General features: G+C 40.8%; 1 protein-coding gene across 1 annotated transcript; it reads left to right on the top strand.

Annotated features, from left to right (window-relative positions):
- Positions 1 to 6630: 6630 nt before the first annotated feature.
- Positions 6631 to 11767, top strand: LOC311058796 (uncharacterized protein). The gene is made up of 8 exons (XM_084076299.1): positions 6631 to 6948; positions 7269 to 7842; positions 9935 to 10048; positions 10179 to 10234; positions 10649 to 10694; positions 10826 to 10890; positions 11050 to 11124; positions 11179 to 11767. Exons 2-7 carry the CDS (start codon positions 7443 to 7445, stop codon positions 11116 to 11118), a joined length of 750 nt encoding a protein of 249 aa, XP_083932425.1. The 5' UTR covers positions 6631 to 6948; positions 7269 to 7442; the 3' UTR covers positions 11119 to 11124; positions 11179 to 11767.
- Positions 11768 to 18790: the final 7023 nt, after the last annotated feature.

Below are 18790 nucleotides of genomic sequence, written 5' to 3'. Positions count from 1 at the left end.
CACTGGGGGACCCTGCAGGCACCAGGCAGCGGTGGTCAAACATGTTTGGATGTTTTTCTAACACCTACGCACCAGAGACTGCAACGATGAAAGCTGAGCTTCTCAAGCTTACTTCAGGAGGTAATTTCTATTTATTTTATTGAACTACACATGTCATATTCCTTTTGCTTTGAATATTGGTTGGAATATTATTTATTATTTAAGTCTATAAAGCTTTATTAAAAAAACATTCATGTTATTTTAACAATATAATTGCTTTACTCATTCATTACTTATCTTTTGAAGACCCAGTGTCTTTGGATTTTCTCCAACCTCTAAGAAAGCAGCCTCAATGTCAGTCACTCTCTTTGGACTTTCGCCAACCTCTGAGACAGCTCAGTCAGCCTTTACAGTCACTCCAAGGTATGCCTATACAATTGAGACTTTAAGTAAAGAATTGTGTGAATTATGAATATGCTGAATAGCTTTTTACTAACCGGTGGCAACCTCCACAAAAACAATGTCCTCACACTGAACAAAACTGATGTACATCAGGCACTAATTGAGGACTAATATGGGCACCTCAATGTTAAATTGACATTTGGAAAAAATAGCTACAGTACTAATAGCACAATGTTAAAGTCCTTTGACAAATGTCTCCACCATGTTTTTCATATTGATATACAGCATCAATATCTTTTGTTATTGACAGAAATGGAGCAGATGGACTCCAACATCGAGCTGCATGCAGAATCAGATCCCAGCATGGACCAGACAGATGTGGAGCAGATGGATTCCAACAATCAAGATGTTGAATTTATGTTTAATGAACTGCAAACATTTAAGTTAGATGAGTACCATGGCCCTGGGCTGGTTGCAATGGCTAAGCAGTTCGGACGTTTGAGTCATAATCCAGCAACGTTGCTGTCTGCAATGCACTGCTTTGGGAAATCAGTCAACCCAGCAACGAAACGATCCAAGGCAATTCGACGAGCAGCAAGGCGTTCAGGTGCCATGATTCCTGCCCAGCCTTCTGCTATTAACAGGCGCAGCGACAAATCAGGTTCAAAGAGACGTTTGACCCCTGGCCGTTCAAGGAAGCAGACCAGTGGTCCTGAACACCCATACTGCTCTGAAAAGGAGAATAAAAAGAGACCTGCAAGGTTTGGGCATCACCAACTTGCAGACTCTGTGGCAATGAATTCCTCCCACCAAAAATAAGGATGTATGGAGAGAGAGAGAGAGAGAGAGAGAGAGAGAGAGAGAGAGAGAGAGAGAGAGAGAGAGTTGGTACCATAGGTCAGTGAGTGAGTGAGTCCCAACCAAGGTGTAAAATGTAAATAGAGATAAAAAGCTTTTGTTATGCATTGTATCTGTGACTGAGATCCCTTTCCTGACATTGCTACAGTATCCAGATTACAATAAATATGGTATGTAGTGTCCAATCCAGTGCACAGTCTGCTTCAAATAGCTTTGACATTGTCAACCAGTAGGTTGGGTCTAATACCAGGGTCTAAATGTCTCAATGGAAAGAGTACTACACACTGCAAATGTGCTAGTTATATTGTATTAACATACCATACAGATTAAATACAATAAAGGTTTGCTTTATTTAAATCAGACTTGTGTGTTCTCCCCTTTAAGGGTCATCAATATGCCTGTACACGGACATATGTGTCCGTGGCAAAGACACATTTTAGATTTTCTTTTGGTATAATGTATTTTTTGATAAGAACCAATTACTGAATGTCAGGTCTACAGGTTTTCTTCAGAATGTATGACACAATTTATTATGACACTATATATGGCACATTAAGAGGAGACTGGTACCAGTGGTATTCAATTATTTGAAAGGACCCCCATAACTCTGAAAGTGTTCAAATGTAACCAAGTGGACCCGTACGGGTCCAATTTGTTACATTGGAACACTCTAGAGTTAAGATCTGTTAAGATATGTCAATATTAGAATAATAATACCATATTTATTATCATCACTAATTAATCACACTTTAATGCATTCATTTGTAGTGGTGATTATAATATCCTGTCCTACATTATAGTTAAAAGAAATACTTTATGATCAATAATAATAATATCATATTTATTATCATCACTACGTGTCTTTACTTGGTGCTGTAATTAAAGCAAAAATAGTAAAATAAATAGCATTAGATTATGCAGGAACTATGTTCTGCTATACCTTATAATCACACTTTAATGCATTCATTTATAGCGGTGATTATAATATCCTTCCTACATTATAACATTATTATAATGTAGGCTAGAATGCTTTAAAATGTGTTATGATTATTTCTATAAAACATCGTGAGCATTATACTATACAGTTCTTATAACGGTATTTATAGTCGCACACGCGCGCACACACAAACAAACAGTAAACACACACACACACACACACACACACACACACACACACACACACACACACACACACACGCACACCCGACGTGGCGAAATTAGCAATCAAATAATCATATAATATGTTAAATAATAACATATTCTATGATTATATGTTTACGTTAGTTTAATAGTATATTAAAACTTAATGAAACGGCACTTTAGCAGGAAAATGTATTATTATTATTATTATTATTATTTACACGGCTGTCGGCCATGACAGTTTTTCAACGCCAATCAGAATCCATTAACAACTGACGTAGGAGGCAGAGAAATGAAGGGGCGGCGCTTCCATCTAAAGTCCCTTGCAGATCGCTACGACGCGAGCCATCTAGCCTTTATATATATGGGTCTACTATCCCTTTAAGGGAACGGTGCCTTGGTCGTTTAGTGCGCATGCGTGAAGCACGTTGACCCCCGACCGGAAACGGAAGAATACATGGCTTTGTTAATATGTGTTGTATAGAAACATAATATGTCGTTTAAATGCTTAATTTATAGTTTTAATGTGCAAATTAACCGTTTTTCAATGGCTCCTTTTTGCTCTAGAGGGTACTCTTATTCTGAAGAGATCGTCCACCGGAAGTCTTATTGTTGCCACCTTATCGTTGCTGACGGAACACAGCTCTTTGTTTAGCTACACATATAGAAAAATAACACGCGGTGAGCAACAAAGATCATGGAGAAACTAAACGTCTCAATAACTTTAGGAAGTAAAGGTGATAAAATGCGTCAGATGGAGTCTGTACGGCTGAAGATAAATGAACACATGACGTCGGTGGGAGAGGAGATAGTGTGTGTTCTGGAGAAACACACAACAACAACAACAACAACAACAACAACAACACCACCACCAGACGTTAGTGTGAGAGTGTGTGTGTTGGAGCGCCTCAGTGCGGCTGCAGAGTTCATGTTCAACCTCTTCCAGAGAGAGATAGAGACTCTAGAAACTCTGCTGGAGAAACAAAACAAACTGCTGGACGTGATGCTACAGCCACACATCACACTACACAGAGCAGGTTGGTTTAACATGATGCTACAGCCACACATCACACTACACAGAGCAGGTTGGTTTAACATGATGCTACAGCCACACATCACACTACACAGAGCAGGTTGGTTTAAACTACCTTTAATACCAGTTATTGGCAGCTTAGGTACTACTAGCTAAGTTAGACTATGTAGTGGCTTATCTAGACTAGTAGTAACTACTACTAGTTAAGTTACTAGACTATTTAGTGGTTTTGCTACTACTAGACAAGCTACTACTAGGCTAGAAGCTCAGCCACTTAATAAGTACTTATAATGTATATACCAGTGGTTTTCACAGTGGGTCCTCACCAGGAGTCCTTGAGAGGGTTCCAGGGGGTCCCCAGCCAAATAGTTAGGAACCAAATTGACCTTATGTGTCTGTAACTCGGAGAGCGTGCAAATGGAACCAAATGGACCCGATTTGTAATCTCTCAGAGTTAAATTAACACTGATGATACGACAGTCAATCAAATGGGGGTCCGTGGCCCTAATGCATATCAAGCTGGGGGTCCTTGAAATTAAAATTATTGAGAATCACTGCTATTGTGTGAGGGTCCCTGGCATATCTTTTTAGATTGGGGTATTAATTGTCACATAAATTGTGATTAATGATTTAATTGTGTTTTTATCGTTGAACACCAGCGCATATTAATAAAAAGTACATTTCTATATGGCTGTTAGGCTTTGAAGTTGCACAGGGCAGATATGGAAAATAACATATATTATTTTTAAACATATTTAATAACTTCATACGTTTTATAAAACACCTATTGTGGAAATAGCCGATCTACAAGCTCACAACGAGTCACATTGTGGTAAGTTGTGAGCTTGTAGATCTGCTATTTCCACTATTTTTGAAAATATATGAAAATGTTTCAACATGGAAACGATTATGCAAACATAATTGCAATTATCTCAAATAATAGCGATTAGGCGTTTATGTAATACTTGTGACAGGCCTACTAGTAATCACTAGCGCTTTTAGACGTACCAGTCCCACGCGGTTCCTCTCATCAGTCCAGGTGTTGTTCATGATTGAGAAGATCATTGCAATCCAAGTCGGCCACACCACCCATGACCTAAAAGGATGTCATTTTGTATTTTAAAACAAAATGTCAGACGCCAGACGACTAAAAGTGGGATCCAGGGACCCTCAGGGTTCCTTGAGGGGGCTCCAAATGGACCCTTTAAAGGTCTGTAACTCTGAGAGTGTACAAATGGAACCAAATGGACCCCACTCTCAAGAGTTATGGGGGTGAACATTTGAGAACCACTGATTTTAAAGTATGCCTCTTGACTTCTGTTTGACTATTTAGCTTTGTAACAAAATAAAAGCTTATCTTAGAAAAAGAGAGGTAGCCCATTCTTCAAACAACCATATCTTCTGCTTGGCCAGGTTGTACAAAATATTTGGTCAATTTAATGTGCAGAAGAGCTCTCACCTCGAACAGCTGTCTTGTACTTTGCAGTGTTGATGTGGGCTTGCAGGTCTAAAGGTAAGAACCTTAACACATAAGTGCCAGCTTTGCAGACAATACACTCTGTTTCTCATTGGTCACGACTCACGACCAAGACGAAAACACTGATACTTAATTACTTTTTCTGCATTTTGGTGACACGGCATTTGCGTTGGCGGTGCATTCGTGTGTTGTATACCAGTGGTTCACAACCTGCTTTCCTTGGATCCCCCCTTACTGACAAAGCTGAGACCCCACATGTACGTGCACGTGTAACGCCCGGGATTCAAACCTGGCAAATTTGTGTTATAGTAGGGATGTATGCCGTCAATTATGTAAATGACTTACTAAAGGTCCAGGTTCTAAAAGAGATATCATGTCATGCGGCCCACTCAAATGCCCACTTGCCAGATCTTAAAGGCTACCAGGATACAGTGATACAAATACATTAATCATAATTAAGCATTCTTTTAATTTTTAAAAAATGACTTAATTTGGGTGGTATGATGCAGATATTGTACATAATGTATTTTGAAGAAAATGTGTGTGCGGAGACTGTATGTATTTTTTTTTAATGTGTTTCACATGCATGAGTGGACCATCACTACTGCATTCAGCAGGCTGAAAGCAGGTGATCCGAGACCTCAACCTTGTTGAAAGGCAAGATCTATTGAACTATTGAAGGAATGAGTGAGAAAGACAGTCCAGATTGAACTTCCAACCTGAGGCCTTTTATTTAAGCTAATTGTATTTGAATTATATTCATTGCTTTGGTGAAACTTTAAAATGTGTGCAATCTAGAAAACACTAACTAGCTTATGACACAGATCCATAGCTGTTTTGCATCATAAATGTCCAACACAAAAAATAAGGGTATGTGACCTATTTTCAATAAGGATATTATCGTGTTTATAGTAAAACAAAGACAATGAAAACACACTTGAAGTGAACACAATATATTAAATTCCACTTTGCTTATTTATTGAATAATATTGTTAATGCAGGTTTGCTACTTGTATCAGTAGCAATTTAGTAGAACTGTAATATGTGCAAACCAAATACTCAGTCAGTGCAGTTAAGCAAAGTCCAGTTCTATGTACCATCTTATGCAGCATCACACTTAACAATGCCATCAGAAAGCAAGGTTATTTTGCTTATAGCAGTCAACTGAGAAAAAAACGAAATCGACATACTTGTTTTGCAGTGAAATTATATTAGTGTCATTGTGCTTTCAGCAGAGACCAACAGAGGTTTATACTTGTGGGAATTACTGTGCACTTGCTTGGCATGAGATTAAGTCCACAATGTAATGCGGGAGTATTTCAAGAGCAGGCACATTGCATTATGCAGTAGATCGTCTCGTTGTGGCCTCGTTAGCTTGGTAGCTCCCTAGCGGTCAGAACGGAAGCGGAAACGTGATCCGCCGGTACACCGGATCCAAGCTCCCCACCGCACTGACGTCGGTAAATAGACACCCATTAAACTAGTGTAGAGTCTGCAAGGTTGCAAGGTAACAGGATAGGTGCTCACTAGGGAAATCTGGTGTCCACCTTCATGTAAAATTGGCAATTCTTTCCAAAATGTTAATGTTTTTAAGTAAAGTATACATGATTAGAACATGCTTAAACATTCAACAATTAACTCTTTGAACGCCATTGACTCGAAAACGCGTCAATTGCTACTTAATCCACCCACGCGTTGTGGAGGTTCCGTGGTCTTCCAATAGCTGGCACCTTTCCGCATCTTTTGGTGTCTTTGACTCGTCTGGGTCACAAACGGTTAACCAGAAATCACGTGATCAAAACAAAAGTACATAAAAGCCTCCCAGGAACAGGGTTTTCTGTGGGTGTATTGGTGTATAGGTATTTGTTTTGAGCAGAGAGACGTGAGCAGAGACAGAGAGAGTTGAGAGACAGAGAGAGAATTTGAGAGAGATCAGACAGTTTGGTGAGATTATTGGTGAGTTTATTGGAGTTGATAGTGAAGGGAGTTGACAGAAAGAGGAGGGGAAGAGCAAATTGTGTTTGTTGTGTTTGTAAAAAAAAAAAAAAAACTAGAAAATGTGCCCCTCGGAGCACAGGTCTCCGCCAGTACTGTTCCTGATTAATCCTGTCTTACCTATTTATATTACATATTGTCACGTGTCACTTGACCAATGTTAGCTTTGCTGATGGAAGCTCACTTCAAAAAATATAAAAGATTTTTTGAAGTGATACAACTATTTATAGATTTCTATTTCGTCATGCGTCTCGCTAGCCAATCAAAGCACACCCTTTCAACATATTTTCACTTGTCACGTGAAGCTTGACCAATGTTAGCTTGGCGGACACACGGAAGGACGGAGACGAAAACATACTCTCCACCTCTGGCGGAGACAAAAAGTATTTGTTTAGTTAGTTTAGTGTATGTATTTTATAGCTTGAGATCTGAGAAGGGAGTTTGCGAGAGAGCGGTGCGAGGGGGAGCTCAGAGTGAGTTAGTTTTATGTAATTGTATTTTGTATTGTAGCCTTTAGTGTATTTTTATAGTTTATTTGTAGTTTTGTTTGATAGAGCCATGCCAAGGGCTAAGAAGCAGCTCAAACGTCCTCTCCCCGGTGGTAGCAGTAGCTCGTCGGCCGCCGCTACGGCTATGGGCTCCATGCGGCAGTGCACCCTGGAGGAAACCATGAATTGCTGCGACAGAAAACGTCTAATACCGGAGACCGATTCCGACCTCTCTGGCGAGGATGACGTTCGTGTCGAGAGTGGACCGGTGTGTGTTGGGACCAACACACCTCCACGTCGGAGTAGCAGAACCACCATTGTACCCCCCGATTGCCGCAGAGAGGCCGTTGAATCGCCGTACAATTCTTTCCAGACCTCCACACTGGCCACAGACGTGGATTCTGAGTATGAATGGTGTCCGATGAGAGAGGAACCAGATCCAGGGAGGAAAGGTTCTTTCCTTGACAGTGGTAAGAACTTTATTCATTCATAGGCCTACTATTCATTCATCTGCTTTATATTGTTCATGTTCAAACCCAACACACACAGGCGCTGTAGCCTGGTCTCCAGAGAAAACGACCCTGTGTGTGTTGGGCTTGAAAAAAATGCATAAAATTTGAAAATAGCAGATCTACAAGCTTACAACGCGTCGCTTGCGACGCCTTGTGAGCAGATCTACAAGCTCACACGTGACGTGTAGATCTGCTATTTTTTATTACACCTCGAAGTTGGAGCCCTCTGTGCAAGCGTTTATTTATTCATTTATCTCTTATATATTGTTCATCAGCATCTGCTAAAATTTCGTTTATGGATCTGGGTCACAAACCGATTTTTTTTTGGTGCATGGTCTTTTTGTGGGGGTCCCTCATGCCGTTTCACACCAGAAATATAGTACATTGGATGTCCTATACTAAAGCAAAATGTTCCACAATAGCTTGGCCCATGTCATTGGACAGTAAAATAAGCAATACGTTTTCATTACCATGAAAAAATTAATAGGGCCATGTTTGTTGAGCAGGCCATAAAAATAAGGTGGGGGAAAAATGCTTTTTTGGAGGGGGAATAGACCAGGTGCCATGGGCCCCCCTCCCTGCATGTGCTTGAACTACTGTCATAACAAAGTAGATCAAAGACCTGACCTGACAAAAAGGTCATGTCATGAAAACAACAACAACAACAATGTTTAGATCTTCATGAGGTTCTGTCAACAAGTATGTTCACTTACCTTTGATGTGCATCAAAGGGTGGTGACCAATGCATGGTAACCTATGTAGGCTATTGTATATTTTGATGTGTGCTTATTGTAAGTAGCTATGGAATAAGAGCATCTGCTAAATGTCGAAATTGTAAATTGATTTGATTTTGTGTAAATCATATTTATACAGTGTTGTGCCTGAACGCGTTCAATGAACTCGTTCATATTTTGGGCGAACGTGAACTGAACGTACTGTATATCCGCTAGATGAACGTTATTGTGAACGCGTTCATTCTGGCGTTTGTGAACGGCGTTCTCCCACAGTTTAACTTTGTTCAAGAGTGTCCCAAATTTCCATGGTTACATCGGTTTGTCATGTTGTATTTAATCCTATTCTGTGTTTCCGAGGCGTCTTGAACGCACCATCAGCCAAAACAAAGAAAACAATTCCTCTGTGCACAGTGCGCAGCGTGAAGTGAACTCAGTCTACGTGCTGACTACAGACAGTATATGCAGCTCCTTGATTACAGATAGCCCCTCGGGTTAAAAATGCAAGAGAAGCAACACTTAGCTTTATAAAATAAATGTCCGTTTATAAGTTGTTGTGTCACTGTGGCATGCTGAGTGATAATGACCCACAGCTGTTTGTTCTTCTAGCAGAGTCTCCGACACAAGATCATTTTGTAATTAAAGAAAGCTTCTGCGCTGTATTAGCTACACACACACACACACACACACACACACACACACACACACACACACACACACACACACACACACACACACACACACACACACACACATATATGAACAACAACAACGTTGCTTGGGCCGCGGGAGTACTGCTTGTGTTTAAAACAAAGTATTTTTCACAACTTTTTGCTATTGATGCCTTTTCTTTCTCTCTCTGCTGCTGCTGTTGCTGTTCTCTCTGGGATAAAGCCTAATTTACACTTAGCAGCACGACAGTGTCCCGTGCCTAAAATAGCAGATATACAATCTCACAATGCGTCGTGGATGCAACTCATTGTGAGCTTTTAGGTCTGCTATTAAAACATTATGGCTACAAATGGCATAATCCTGGATTATATTCATATAATATAATAACAGGCCTGGGTATTGAACGTTTTTCAAGTCAAGGAACCCTTAGCTGAGAGAAAGACCCTTATTAATTATATATATATATATTATATATATAGTATATTCATTTTTTGAACCATGAACTTTAGTTCAAAATTTTGAATTATGAACTGAACTTTGAACTAGTTCATTTTAAAATGTGTGAACTGAACTTTGAACTAGTTCCTATTTTAATTGAACTTTCCCAACACTGTATTTATAACTACAAAAATGTCAGGAGATGTTAGATGAGGAGGAGGAGGAGTTGGCTGGTGCCCGGGCTAGTGCCAGGGCTAGTGGTAGTTCCAGGGCTACTGCCAGAGCTGGTGCCTGGGCTGGTGTTGCAGTTGGCAGTAGTGGAGTTATTATCATTTGACCTTTTAGCATTTACATCATAAGTCATGGACCAGCCTGAGACATGCTGGGAGTGTAAATCATATGATGATTTTGATCATATTTATAACTACCAAAATGTCACTGTGGTTTTAGATGATGATGAGGAGGAGGAGTTGGCTGGTGCCAGGGCGACTGCCAGGGCTCGTGGCAGGGTAATCTCTCAAGAACAGATTCTGCTCTGCGTTGGAATCTGTCGGTAGCCGTGTTGACAACCCGTGTGCATTGAAACTAACCCAAACTAATTTAACAATAGCGTCCTCGGAGCAGACAAAACCACGGAAAGATATTCACATTTTAACTTACTCTTTCATCATAGAAACAAGTGGGCTTATAACCAAAACCATCCATGTTCTCTGGGAGAAGTGGTGTTAGTGTTCCGTGTAGAAATATTGTTAGTGGGAATGAAAACATAGTTGCACCAACCGGAGGTGATGCGCTGAAGGCAGACACAAACCCCGGTTTCCTTGCGCACTGGTGTTTCGTTTGCTTCCTGCCAGACCCAACAAACATATAACAAACAGCAGAGGTCGCTGTTTTTCATTTTCAGTTGGGTCTGGCTACGCGAGACTAGTGGCAGGGCTACTGCCAGGGCTTGTGCTGCAGTTGGCGGAGGTATTATCATTTTACCTTTTAGCATTTACATCATAAGTCATGGACCAGCCTGAGACATGCTGGGAGTGTAAATAATGATGATTTTGATCATATTTACCAAATTATTTTATATTTTACTACTGTGATTTCAGAAGGGGAGATGGAGGGGGGGAGGAGGAGTCGTGTACCGTACCATCTCTTGGCAGGGGCAAGAAAGGTAAGAAAAACGTTTTTGTGCTGAATAGTTCAAACTGTGACACTGACAGACAATAGTATTTATATTTATACTGGAAGCAAGCTAATTATCCATCACTTACCACACAAATGAAAAAAAGATGTATTGTAAATAGTAATTTTGTATTCCTATAATTAACAGGTCGCAAACAGAGCAGAGGTGAGGGGGAGGAGGAGGAGTCGTCTACCATACCACCTGTTGGCAGTGTAAAGAGAGGTAAGAAAAACGTTTTTGTGCTGAATAGTAATTATGTATTCCTATAATTTACAGGTCGCAAACAGAGCAGAGGTGCAGCTCGTGGCAGGGCCGGTCGTGGTAGAGGTGCAGGACGTGGCGGAAACAGTGGAGTTCCAGCTGCAGATCCATGGAAGGAAAACAACGACTTCTTTCCAAGAGACATTCCCTTCACTGCAGACCCTGGACCTCACGGTGCTGCTGCTGCTCTTGACTCTGAGGAGCCAGTGGACTTCCTGGAGCTTTTCCTGAATGAGGAGATCCTGGAGCATATTGTCACTCAGACAAACCTTTATGCAGAACAGTGCATAGCAGCCATCAAAACCCAAAACTCCCTCATGGAAGACATCACGCATGGAAACCTATTCACCTGTTCGAACTGAAAACATTCTTAGGTCTACATTTTCTCACTGCTGTTGTCCATAAGCCGGAGCTGGAGATTGTAGCGACCCCCTTTTTCAGCAAAACCATGAGTCGAAACAGGTTTCATCTTATTTGGAGATTACTGCATTTCATTGACAATGCCATTCCTATTGTAGTACCAGAAAATGGTGAAAAAGACAAGATGTTCAAAATCCGCCCAGTTTTGGATTTCATTGTCTCCAAATTTCGAGACATGTAGCAACCACACCAAAATATTTCTATTGACGAAGGTACACTGCTGTTTCGTGGGCGGCTGTACAATCCCCAGAAACCTGTGAAATATGGCATAAAATCATATATCCTGTGCGATTCTGAGAATGGATATTGCTTCAATATGAGGCCATACTGTGGAGAATATATTCCCTTGGTTGACACAGTGGTCTTCCTTTTAGATGGCTTAGCCGGTTCTGGCCACAGATTGTTTATGGACAACTTTTATAACTCTGTAGGCATGTGTGACAAACTGCTAAGTCTCCAGACCCATGTCTGTGGTACACTGAGACTGAACCGAGGCGAACCACCATTCATCCGACAGCTCACTAATGCTGACCTGGGAGTTGGGGATGTCGTTGCAAGGCACAACGACAAGGTGATGGTCTTGGCGTGGCGGGACAAGAGCATTGTGAGAATGGTCTCCACTTTCCATCAAAACGAGCAGGAGAATAAAAGTCTCAGTGTGGCAGAGAGGCAAGAAGAAGGGTGATCCGAGTGTGAAAGTGGATAAATCGAAGCCCTCTTGTATTTTGTCATACAATAAGTCCATGAACGGGGTTGATAGAATGGACCAGAACATTACCTACTACCCGTTTGTCAGAAAGTCCCAAAAGTGGACAAACGAATTTGTAGCCTATTTGTATGAGATTGCCATGTTCAATGCGTTTGTCATCTATAGGGCCAAACATCCACAGGGCGAGTTCAAATGTCTTCTCTCGTTCATGCAAAGTGTGAAGTCATGGACCAGGCCGAGAGAAGCTGGTGAGGAAGAAAGGAGGGCCCCTCCTCCACATGCAGAGGCTCCTAGGGCACCAAGGGCACCCTTCCATCACCCTCATTGCAGGCTGGAGGCCAACCTGTCAGGCCATGTACTGGAACAGCTCCCTCCCACCCCCGGATGCAAGGGACCATGCAGGCGATGCAGGGTTTGCACTAAATCCAGTGACCAGCGGAGCGAGACAAGGTGGTACTGTAAACGCTGCAAAGTGTCCATGCACCCGGGGGAGTGTTACGCACAGTACCACTCGGATCCACACTACTCAGCTCACTGAATAGAGAACACTACTCATGTACACTACTGAATAGAACTGTCATGTATACAAATCTTTTGAAGATGGCAGATCTACAAGTTCAAGGCGATGCGTTGTGAGCTTGTAGATTGGCTATTTTCAAATAGCCAAGTGTATATAGGGTTGAGTAATAGTAACTAAAGTTTTCAAATGATTGTTGTGGAGTAAAAGTACAATGTTTGTCTCTGAGATGTAGTGGAGTAGAAGTACAGTGTTTGTCTCTGAGATGTAGTGGAGTAGAAGTAACCGTAACAGTACCACTCGGATCCACACTATTTAGCTCACTGAATAGAACACTACTCATGTACACTACTGAATAGAACTGTCATGTATACAAATCTTTTGAAGATAGCAGATCTACAAGGTCAAAGGCGATGCGTTGTGAGCTTGTAGATCGGCTATTTTCAAATAGCCAAGTGTATATAGGGTTGAGTAATAGTAACTAAAGTTTTCAAATGATTGTTGTGGAGTAAAAGTACAATGTTTGTCTCTGAGATGTAGTGGAGTAGAAGTAAAAGTACAATGTTTGTCTCTGAGATGTAGTGGAGTAGAAGTAAAAGTACAATGTTTGACTCTGAGATGTAGTGGAGTAGAAGTACAATGTTTGTCTCTGAGATGTAGTGGAGTTTGGAGTATTTCCAATTTACAATACTTCTGTGAAGTAAAAAAGTTGTACGCATTACCTGTACAAAAGATGTAACAATTGAGTAAAACCTTGAACCTCGAATAGTATTTTGTTTTTTATATGTATACTGGAAGCAAGCTAATTATCATTTTTCTAACTAAATGGTGATGCATAGTTTTTTACCTCTGGGTTTTGTGGACACTATTTTGTGGACTATATTGTTTATATTGTTTCATGCCATTGATGTGTGTGTGTGTGTGTGTGTGTGTGTGTGTGTGTGTGTGTGTGTGTGTGTGTGTGTGTGTGTGTGTGTGTGTGTGTGGTATTTGTGACACAAACAGATATGCAATAGATTTAGTGCACTGAAAGATGCACTTGGATGTAAAACTCTGAAACCAAGCTATATTCAACTGCCGATAAGTAAAGAACAGCACATGCTAGCAACTAACTTACTTTCTGAGGTGTTTTTTTGTGTGTGTTTCTTTTGTAATTAGTTTGAGAACAACTATGGTTCACATATCTGATACCACAGAGGAGAAAAATAAAAGGCTACAGAGATTTCTGCTCCAGAGAGCATCTTTCACTAAAAGGCTGTTTTCTCAGGTTTCCATTTCAAAAGGGGTGATTTTGCTGAACCCAAGCTATACTCAACTGCCGATAAGTAAGGAACCGCTAGCAACTCACTTTTCCTGGGTAAAGTAGACAGCCACACCTCTCTTTTGAGATATTTCGTGTAATTTTGGTCAAAACACAACATATTCTGTGGGCCTTCAAAGATAGGTAAAAATGCTCAATATCTCTGGCAGTGGGCTGACCCTATACTGAAAAACTCTGGCAGTCAAAGAGTTAAGACCATTTATATATATATATATATATATATATATATATATATATATATATATATATATATATATATATATATATATATTACCATTCTGGACACAATTGCCAATTTTACATCGAGGTGCCCAGATGTCCCTAGTGCCCACCTATTCTGTATCCAATTTAGCTGCCAAACCAATGGGTCTTATCCAGGAGTATACAGGAGTGTACATGGTACATGTCCTTGACGACTGCCTTAAAAAGTTGATGTCAAGTCCCGACAAATGTCTTTGATAATGAGGATAGACTCATGGTTTGGAAATGGAGAATTTATTTACAACTGAAGTTCCTGCAACTACCGAAGCTATAAAACGGCAAAGACTGCATGAAAAAATCTTACGTTCAAACATTATGTTTTTCTCTTGTTTTATCTTTTCCCCAGACTTCCTGCACCTCCCTGTGTATAAAGAGGAGGTTTCCGCCTATCAACAGGAGAGTAGCTGCAATCTGGTCCAGGAGGAACCACAACCTCCACAAATTAAAGAGGAACAGGAGGAGGGGAGCTCCAGCCTGGCCCAGGAGGGACCAGAACCTCCACAGATTAGAGTGGAACAGGATCAGCCATTTCAAAGACCAGAAGAGGCTGATGGGTCAACGTTGACGTTACTAGCAGTGACAAGTGAAGATGATGAAATCAGAGTGACAGAGCCTGTAGCCAGCACCTCAACTGCACACGTGAAAACACAAGCTGATGTAGAGAACTGTGCAGCATCACAACCAACTAGTGATGACCAGCTTCCCTCTTCACACTGTTCTGAATCTGACATTGAAGACAGTGACTCTTCACACTGTTCTGAATCTGACACTGAAGCCTGTGATGACTGGGAGGAGACCAGGGAAGGCCAGTTGGCTTTAAACACCCTGAAATCACGCAAGACACACAATGTGGGTGGACACAAATTGTCTTTGAGCAAGAAGCTGTCCCAGGACCTGAAATCATCAAAACAAGCTCACTCCATAAAGAGACAGACAGTGAAGAAAATGTTTAGTTGTACAGAGTGTGGCAAAATGTTTACTGAAAAGCGAAATCTGGAGAGGCACAAAACAACTCATACAGGGGAAAGGCCCTTTACTTGTGGAGTTTGTGAAAAGGGCTTTATTCAAAGGGGTGCATTGAAACAACACATGAGGACTCATACAGGGGAAAAGCCCTTTACTTGTAGAGTTTGTGAAAAGGGCTTTATTCAAAACGGTACGTTGAAAGTACACATGAGGACTCATACAGGGGAAAAACCCTTTACTTGTAAAGTTTGTGGCAAAGGCTTTGCTCACAGCGGTGACATGAACAGACACATGAGGACTCATACAGGGGAAAAGCCCTTTACTTGTAAAGTGTGTGGCAAAGGCCTTACTCACAGGTGTGCGTTGAAACTACACATGATGACTCATACAGGGGAAAAGCCCTTTACTTGCGGAGTTTGTGAAAAGGGCTTTATTTATCAAGGTGCGTTGAAAGTACACATGAGGACTCATACAGGGGAAAAGCCCTTTACTTGTGAAGTTTGTGGCAAAGGCTTTATTCACAGGGGTGCGTTGAACCTACACATGAGGACTCATACAGGGGAAAAGCCTTTTACTTGTAAAGTTTGTGGAAAAGGCTTTATTGACAGTGGTGCGTTGAAAGTACACATGAGGACTCACACAGGGGAAAAGCCCTTTACTTGTAGAGTTTGTGAAAAGGCCTTTATTCAAAAGGATGCATTGAACGTACACATGAGGACTCATACAGGGGAAAATCCCTTTACTTGTAGAGTTTGTGAAAAGGGCTTTATTCAAAAGGTTGCGTTGAAAGAACACATGAGGACTCATACAGGGTTTGAAAAGCCCTTTACTTGTAACATTTGTGGCAAAGGCTTTATTCAAAGAGGTCCATTGAACGTACATATAAGGACTCATACAGGTGAAAAGCCATGTCTTTGTTCCGTTTGTGGTACAGGCTTTAGGTACAATAGGGATTTAAAAGTACACTTGAGGACTCATAAAGAAGGAAAATCATTCACTTGTGCAGTTTGCGGAAAAGTCTTTGATGCAAAGAGTTGTCTAAAATCACACATGACTACCCATACGGGAGAAAAGGCCGTATTCACAGGGGTGTGTTGAACGTGCACATGAGGACTCATACAGGGGAAAAGCCCTTTACTTTTGGAGTTTGTGAAAAGGGCTTTATTCAAAGTAGTGTGTTCAACATACACATGAGGACTCATACAGGGGAAAAGCCCTTTACATGTAGTAAGGGACAATAACGTTCCAACTGCGATCCGCCATTTTCGGGCTTTGGTCCGCTGAAAACGGGTGGTTTTAAATGCAAAATTAAAGAAACTGAGTTACAGCTGTTTTCCTGAAAATCCCAAACAGGAAGCGGATGGCTTCCTTGTTTTTTGGAAGGACGCCACCTCCGACTGCTTCTTTTCTGAGTGACGATCGATCATTCCAAAGCTGTGTTAGGTCGACCCTTGTGGAATTTTCAAAAAATATATATGTTTTTTTGGAAAGAATGCATCAATGTGATCTTAGCCATCAAGTGATGCATTTGAAAGAACGCATCAATGCGATCTTGGCGATCAATGTGTTAATAACTTTACTTCTATTGTCTGTGGCAAAGGATTTGTTGGAATCTCAAAACACACATGATGACTCATACAGGGGGTGCGTTCGAAAATACAGCACTGAGCGCACTGGCCAATACAAACTAATAGGCGAGTGCGCTCATGTGCGCAATTTCCGAACGCACCCAGTGTAAAACCCCTTAGTTTGTACAGTTTGTTGTACAGGCTTTATTTATAGTAGTGCCTTTAATAAACACATGAGGAAACATACAGGAGAAAAACACTTCAAATGTACAGTTTGTGGCAAAAGCTTTGGTGAAAAGGGTAATCTAAATATACAGGAGGTTGTTTCTGGCAAAGGTTGTTAAGTATAGTCTAAATAGACACATGAGGACTCATAGAGGGTGAAGCAATCTTTAGTTTCAGGTTTATATAAATCAGGCTTAACAGTTAGGCTTACCCCATACTGGCATGTGTTAACGGTAGAAGCTGATAGATGAACAACTCTTTTTTTTCTTTTTTTTTCAAAGAAGCCATTTGAGTTAAATATCACAGACAGGTAGGCTACATTTATGATGATTCAATCTAATCCAGGATGACAATGACAAGTCCTTGATACTAAAGCAGAGGAAACTTACGTGTTGAAGTGTCTCTGAGAAAGATATTTAACCTCACACTGATCCCTGGGGCTCTGTATTAATGGCCACATTAACTGCCTGAATTATTTCAGATTTTTTGCTGTTTTATGCCAGAGATTTTTCATTGACAAAAAAAAAGTACTCAGGAGCCGAGATACATAATTTTTAAGTTTTAAGTTAACAAGGAAGTGGATAGGAGTCTAGATCTTCGAAAAATCATATCTCCTTGATCTTTGGGTCAAAAAAACAACAACAAAAAACGAGTTAATTCGATCTAGGCAATCAATGTGTTAATAGCCTCGGAAACCCATGCTTTTTTTTTGTTACAAAAGAAAAAAGCCTGGGCGAACGATGCAGGAACGATGGTCTTAGGACCTTGTTATCTCCTAACCAATCAGAGTGCAGAGGGGCGTCGCTCTAAATTTGGTGACGCCAGCGTGCTCCGTGCACAGGCCGGAGGCGGCATAGATTGGTGAAGCAATAGGAAGCGCCGCACGAATCCGGGCGGCTGGGTTTGGATCCGCCCTTCAAGACCATCGATTGGGCTCGTTCTTTCAGTCTAATGTGTTAATGGCACCCACTGTAGGGCTCATCATAACAATTAAGAGCAGTGTATGTATCAATGTATTAATGAAACCTGCAGTACCTAATAGTTAGGATGTGTACAGTATGTATTAATGGCACCCTCATGCTACTAATGTTTGCATGGGTAAGAGGACATATTTCGTGTTTGTGAAAATGCATTGTGACAAAAATTCTGCAAAGGAGTGGTGACCATATTATTGATGTTATTGTTATTACCTTTATTATTGTTAAATAAAGTTAAGCAAGAAAGCTGAGTAAGTCTTCCATCACTGCCTATAGTCAGTCATGTGATCACCTGTGTCATAGTCCCTGTGCAGGTTAAGTTAAAACAAGAAAATTAATAAACTATAATTTACTAAATATATTTGCTGATTAAAGCTGTACTATGTAACTGTCCTCTTCTACGCCCGAGTTGAACCTGGTTTCCTGCACAAGTGCTGAATTTAGTATTTTACCTTTCTGAAAGTAAACTAGATGACTCTGAAATTGATATGGTTGGACAATATTCAGTCATCAAGAAAGATATGAGATAGGTACGGAAGAGGGGTGTGTATCTATGTGAGATCCAATATAAACGTTCATGTACTCTCAGACATAGGCAACAACTCCACTGAATCTATTTGGATAACAAAGGTATAAAGGTAATTTATTCCAAAGCTAAACCTC

Source organism: Gymnoscopelus microlampas, assembly GCF_963454915.1.
Source record: "Gymnoscopelus microlampas genome assembly, chromosome: 2".
In the NCBI taxonomy this organism is placed as follows: domain Eukaryota; kingdom Metazoa; phylum Chordata; class Actinopteri; order Myctophiformes; family Myctophidae; genus Gymnoscopelus; species Gymnoscopelus microlampas.
Note: the sequence above shows the minus strand (reverse complement) of the source record. Positions and strands in the feature narration are given on the sequence as shown.